The sequence below is a fragment of the Diospyros lotus genome, chromosome 4 (assembly GCF_014633365.1).
Source record: "Diospyros lotus cultivar Yz01 chromosome 4, ASM1463336v1, whole genome shotgun sequence".
Taxonomy (NCBI): domain Eukaryota; kingdom Viridiplantae; phylum Streptophyta; class Magnoliopsida; order Ericales; family Ebenaceae; genus Diospyros; species Diospyros lotus.
Window position 1 is genome coordinate 31716392 of NC_068341.1, and position 6288 is coordinate 31722679.

General features: G+C 40.3%; 1 protein-coding gene across 1 annotated transcript in view; it reads left to right on the forward strand.

The window, feature by feature from the left end:
* The window catches only part of LOC127800706 (alternative NAD(P)H-ubiquinone oxidoreductase C1, chloroplastic/mitochondrial), a 37380-nt gene extending 35145 nt beyond the window's left edge, over nucleotides 1–2235 (forward strand). Inside the window, exons 10-11 of the mRNA XM_052335481.1 lie at nucleotides 1651–1754; nucleotides 1837–2235. Of these exons, the coding sequence (XP_052191441.1) occupies nucleotides 1651–1754; nucleotides 1837–1976 (244 nt within the window). The 3' untranslated portion in view covers nucleotides 1977–2235. The remainder of the gene's footprint in view (nucleotides 1–1650; nucleotides 1755–1836) is intronic.
* The last annotated feature ends 4053 nt before the right edge of the window (nucleotides 2236–6288 follow it).

Below are 6288 nucleotides of genomic sequence, written 5' to 3' on the forward strand. Positions count from 1 at the left end.
AGGGAATGGTATTTTTACAATCCATGATCCACTTTTAGGATTTTTTTTTCCTTTCTAATGCATTGACATAATTGCGTCGCATCATTGTGTGAGAATTTTGTACAAAAATCTATTTGTATAGCATTAGCCATCAGTAAAAGGTAGGCGTGTTTCTATCCAAAATATTTGTATTCACTAAAATGGTCAAGTTGTAGTTTACAACAATCTAACTAGATTTTATCCCACTATGTGGGGTAGGCTGGTCAAGTTTTAATCTGATCCTCAAGAATTTATTCCCTTTATTCTTCTTGTTTTTGTTTTATTTACTTCAGCCTATTTTCTTTTTTGGGTAAGCACCTATGGGGAAGTCGAGCCTTAATAGCAACTAAGAGGTTGCTCTCTTTGTAACTCGAAGTTCGAGTTGTGAAAACATCTCTTTCTTCTGTTTTGTTATAGTCTTAAATATTTTTTTGTACTTTCTGTAGTGCTGTCGTGTAGGCATGTGACTAACATTTTATAATTCCTAGATGTGGGCATTTTATCTTGGTTGTTGGATGTAATCATGATCCATGAATTTCAATGGCATATTTGTGGGCGAGGTTTGAGGACATGATGTATTGACCCAACAGCATATCCAGCCTTTATCCCACTATGTGGGGTTGGCTACATGAATTTTAGACTTCCATATATTTCTGTCTTTTGTTATATCTTCATTTAGGCCCATATATTTCATATCAAATTTTAATGTTTCCCCCAAAGTCTTATTGGATCTGCCTCTACCTCTTTTTTGACTAATTGTTCCATTTCATCAACTCTGCTCACAGGAGCGTCTCTTGGTCTCCTTCTCACATGACCAAACCATCTTAGTCTAATCTCTCTCATCTTCTCCTCGATTGGCACTACTCCTACCTTATTACGGATAACCTCATTTCTAATTTTATCTTTTCTTGTATGGCCGCACATCCATCTTAGCATTCTTATCTCCGCTACGCTTGTCTTTTGCTCATGCAGGACTGGTCTTATAACTGTCCTATATAATTTTCCTTTCAGTTTTAATGGAATTTTACTATCACATAACACCCCCGATGCATTTCTCCATTTTAGCCAACCTGCCTTAATTCTATGCATGGCATCTTCGTGAATTTCTCTATTTTTTTTAATCACTGATCCCAAATATCAAAAATGGTCTTTTCTTTGTAAGATTTGGTCTTCCAATTTTATTATAACATCATCCACTCTTGCATTCTTACCAAATTTACATTCCATATATTCTGTTTCCCTTCTACTTAATTTAAATCCCTTAGATTTTAAATTGTTTCTCTACAATTCAAGCTTAGTGTTCACTCCCTCTTTTGTTTCATCCACCAACACTATGTCATCTGCAAATAGCATACATCATGGCACCTCTGTCTGAATGTGTTTAGTTAATTCATTCATTACTAAAGCAAATAAGTATGGACTTAGTGCAGAACCTTGATGTAGTCCCATTGTAATTTAAAATACATTTGAGTCAAATCTGCCGTTATACAAGGTTTAGTAGCTGTAGTGCATTTTGATGTGATGCTGCTGAAAACTGTTGTGGTGCCTTTCTTTGTGTTTCAAGAACATTGTACATGTGATCCCCTTCAAAGAAACATTAATGGTGCATCTAATCTGCATTTTGCATATTAGATTCCAGAACTTAGGTGAGATGATGACTCTAGGGACAAGTGATGCTGCTATTTCACCAAGTTTCATCGAGGGCCTGACTTTGGAAGGTCCCTTAGGTCATACTGGTAAATTCTGCTCCCCCTTTGTTTAATATGGTGCATTTGTCCTCTTTTGTCTTGGTAAAATGGTTTTTGGGTTATCATGCAGCGAGGAAGCTTGCATACTTGGCCAGACTACCGACAGATGAACACCGTCTGAAAGTGGGGATCAGTTGGCTAACGAAGTCTGCTGTGGATTCGGTCGCATCACTGCAGAGTACGCTTGCCAAAGTCCTTTCAGGCACTTAAGTTAGTTGTCTCTTCCCTGTGGTTTTCTGTTCTTTCTGTACACAACCATGGAATAGAAAGAACAGAATTCTATCTGATTCTTTGTGAAGCCATATACATACATATATGAAGTTAATGAATTTGGATTCACATGCTCATGGTGCAGTTTCAGAAAATTGATAGTGGTATGTATTTGGTGCCTAGCCAGTGGCCAAGGTCTGAAAGCCGTTTATGTAGTTTTGTTTGTGTTTTTTCTAATAAAAACGGACCGGGTTAACTCTTTTCCAGAATGTGATCTGGCTAATTAACTCAAAAGAGGAAATTTAGATGATAATCTATAGTGTTTTTTAGATAGAATATGACCGATAGTTGTACACTTTATTTTAGCCATGTGTTTGCCCCATGCTATCTAAGTAACACAAGGGCAAATTATCATTTTGGCCAATCGGATTCCCATTTTGACCCATGATTTTGGGATGTATATCGTTGTCCTTTTCTTTTCTTTTTGGTTCATGTTATGTTGTATTGCCTAGATAACATTCAGAATTTTAGTTTAGATTATTTAATTTTGCTAAATTGAACAGTTGTTGACGTGAATATTAGGGGATACCTTATAATTTTGTGATAATTCTTACAAGTATTACAAAATTGTGGGAAATAAACAAAGGAATTTATTAGTGTAAATTTTACACACCATCTTGAGATTTGCTTAAATTATACTATCTTTATGTTTTTAGAAATGTGCGAATCTCGTTTGAGGTAAACTTACACAGTACATAATTCTTTGCCGTTAACTAACAACTAATTTTGTTAGAATTTTCAAAATGCTCTCTTTCTCTCTTCTAAAATTATTAAAAAAAAAAGAATAAAAGAGAAATAGCTTCTGATCGAATTGTGGGTTTTGAAAAACCTAACCTATCAAAATCTAGACTCAAAGATGGAGAGAGAGGAGGAAATAGAGGAACTTATTGATGTCAATCATGGTCTTTGTAATTGGTGCTATATTATTTCTAGATGGGGTTTCAGTAATCGATTTAGCAACTACCAGAGTTTAACCATTGGTAAACTAGAAAGAGAGATAGAAATGAGAAAGAAAGAGAATAGGGGGGGTGGTAGAGGAAAGAGACAACGAGAGACTTACTAGCATTAATGTTTTTTTTTTTCCTGTGAGGGATTCATATAACAAAAAAAATCAACGCCGAATTGGTTACAAACCAAGGCCAAGACATACCCTGGACTAACCAAAAAAACCAAGGGCAAGAATACAACAACAATCACCCTCTGGGCCAAAAGAAGAAAAAATAAACTAAGATAAGAAAAACATAGGAAAAGGCAAAATAAAAGATATTATATACAAAAAATAAACAAAAGTCTGAGTGTGATCGAAAGCAACAATCCATCTCAGAAGAACAAGCCTGCTATGCTAATCACGAGCAGGAAACTGAAAATGAAGCGAGCCCCAACTAGAGTGGTTGCATCGAACACAAGGCACCTGGAAGCATTAGGCGCTGAACAAGAGACTTGAGGATCACAGAAGCTAGCTCCCAATAGTAGGCAAGCAACAACTCAATGGGGAGGGAAAACTTAGTCCCTTGGAAGCCGCCAAACATGACGAAGAGCATAACTCTGAATAGACGATCTGAATTAGAGAGTCATCAAGTGGGCCCTCACAGCACAATGAATCTGATGAGTCAACTGAGAGGCAGATCTCTCCTGATCACGGAAAGCACCTGTTATTGCGCTCCTTCCAGGTGAAATACACCAAAGCATGAAGCACCAATCTGTTCGCCACTTGCCACGGACCCTTGCCACTCCATCTAGCAGCAGCCCAAAACACACTCGTATCCCATTGACGCCAAGGCCAATTGAATTTCTTTGATTTGCGGAAGCATGTCAGCACCTCCCTGGAATAAGGACACTTGAAAAAAAGGTGACTGTGCGTTTTCGTATTCATCCTACAAAGGAAACATCTATTCAGAAAAGACAAAAAGATTAATACGATCAAGTGTAGAAAGACGCTCCAAAATCGCTAACCATAGAATAAAAGAATGAGCTGGAATACACTTCGGCGACCACACGAGCCTATGCCAAGGAACCCGGGGACGTTGCTCCTGAAAGTCCTTAAGCGCAACCCTAATCGAAAAAACACCATTCGCAGTCGGGAGCCAAAAATTCTCGTCCCTGCTCTTAAAGCAGGGAAGGCTAGGAAGGTGGTTCCTAATAAAGTCATAAGCCGGACAAGGGAAAAGGTCAGGCCAATTCCAAAAGCCATTCTCAATGAAATCAAAGATCTTGGCCAAGGTATGGATGTCTAATTGCCGAGGCAATTGGCGAGAGAAACGATTAATAAGCACACCCAAAGGGTGTCATTGATCATGCCAAAGGAACACACTATGACCGTCCCTAATTTTCCACCCCACTCTAGGATGCTCCCCTAAGAGAGAGCAGCTTCCTCCAGTACCACGGACAAGCGCACGACACTTTAAGGAGCCAGAAACACACCCCCTTAACTCGATAGGTATGCACCCACTTCACCTAGAAAGACTCCCCATTGCGTGAGAGCAAACACCAGATTAGCTTGGCAACAAGGGCTTGATTCCAGACATAGAGATGCTTGAGACCCAAACCCCCTTGCACCTTGGGGCAACAAATCTCCCGCCAAGCCACTTTGGCTCTATGGGGGTCAGCTCCATCACCACTCCATAAGAAATTACAAATTAATTACTCAATCTCATGAATCACCCGTTTTGGCAAGATAAACACAGAGGCCCAATACACGTAGATAGTGGAAAGAACAGACTGAGCTAACTAAAGGTGGCCCCCAAAGAAGAGCAACCTACTCCGCCAAGAGCAAATCTTATTCTTAACCTTATCAATGATAGGCCAGGCAATCCCCATGTGATAACTTGGTAGAAAGAAGAGGCATCCCCAAGTACTGCATAGGCAGCACGCATATTTGGAAACCCACAACAGTCATAATATTCTCCCTCGAGGACTCATCTCTACAAGATACAAAGCAATCACTTTTAAAGCATTGGCCTTGAGGCCAAATAAACCAGTGAATCTCTCCAAGTAAGATTTCAAGATACCCACTGAAACAAGATCACCATGTGAGAATAAAAGGAGATCGTCTACAAACATGAGCATCACCAACCGAGTCTACTCACATTTCCAGTGAAACTGAAAATCTGGAGACCTCGTCTGATGGCTAACAATGCCATGCAAGATCTGCATTACAACGATGAAAAGATAAGGAGATAAAGGGTCCCCTTGCCTAAGGCCCCAACCAGCAGGGAAGAAACCATTTAACTACCCATTGATTTTAATGGAGTAACAAGTAGTGACACACTCGCAAATCCAACTACAAAATTGCAGAGGGAAATTCATAAGATGAAGGACATTCAAGAGAAAGTCCCACTCCACAGTATCGTAAGCTTTCTCTAGGTCCACTTTCATCGCACATCGAGAAGGCCCCTTGTGAAGGTGATATTGGAACACAAGCTCCTGGGCGAGCAAGATGTTATCCCCAATCAAGCGCCCAAGCACGAATGCTGCCTGAGCCTCATTCACAAGACCAGAAAGCACAGGTTTAATTCTATTGGCCAAAATCTTGATGATGACTTTATACAAGACGTTACAATAAGAAATAGGCCTAAACTGTGACGGTGACTCGGGGTGAGAGACCTTAGGAACTAGACTAATGATGCCTTCATCTGACTTAAAAGACGGCCTGTGGAGAAAAAGCTCCTGACAGCCTCTACCACATCATTCCCCACAATCCCCCAAGCCCTCTTGAAGAATTTAACAGTAAATCCATCCGGCCCAAGGGCTTTATCATCCCTCATACTAAACAAGGCTCCCTGAATTTCCTCTGCTGAGGCCTCAGCAATAAGCCCCCCCCCCCCCCCCTGACCCCACGACAAGCGCTTGTCGATAAAGAGGGCAATCTCTTCAGGGGACACAGGGGCTAAACAGGCACTATGACCAAAGAGGTTTTGAAAGTAGGAAGCCATACAACTCGCCACTTCCTCTTTAGTATCCACAACAGATCCATCTTCTTTTTGGAGGCTATAGATGTAGTGATTATTCCGCCGAGCTAACATGGACTAGAAGAAAAAGCGGGAACACTGGTCTTCCTCTGCAAACCATCTTATCCAAGCTCTGAGGCGAAAATAATTAGATTTTTGCGCCAGAGCTGCCGAATAATCCCTATTAGATCAAGCTCTCACTAGCGAAGATTAGGATCATAAGGGTTATCCTGCATCTCTCGCTGAATTCTGTGCAGATTATCTCGGAGAGACAAAATGAGATCAGAGACATGGTCACTTGACTT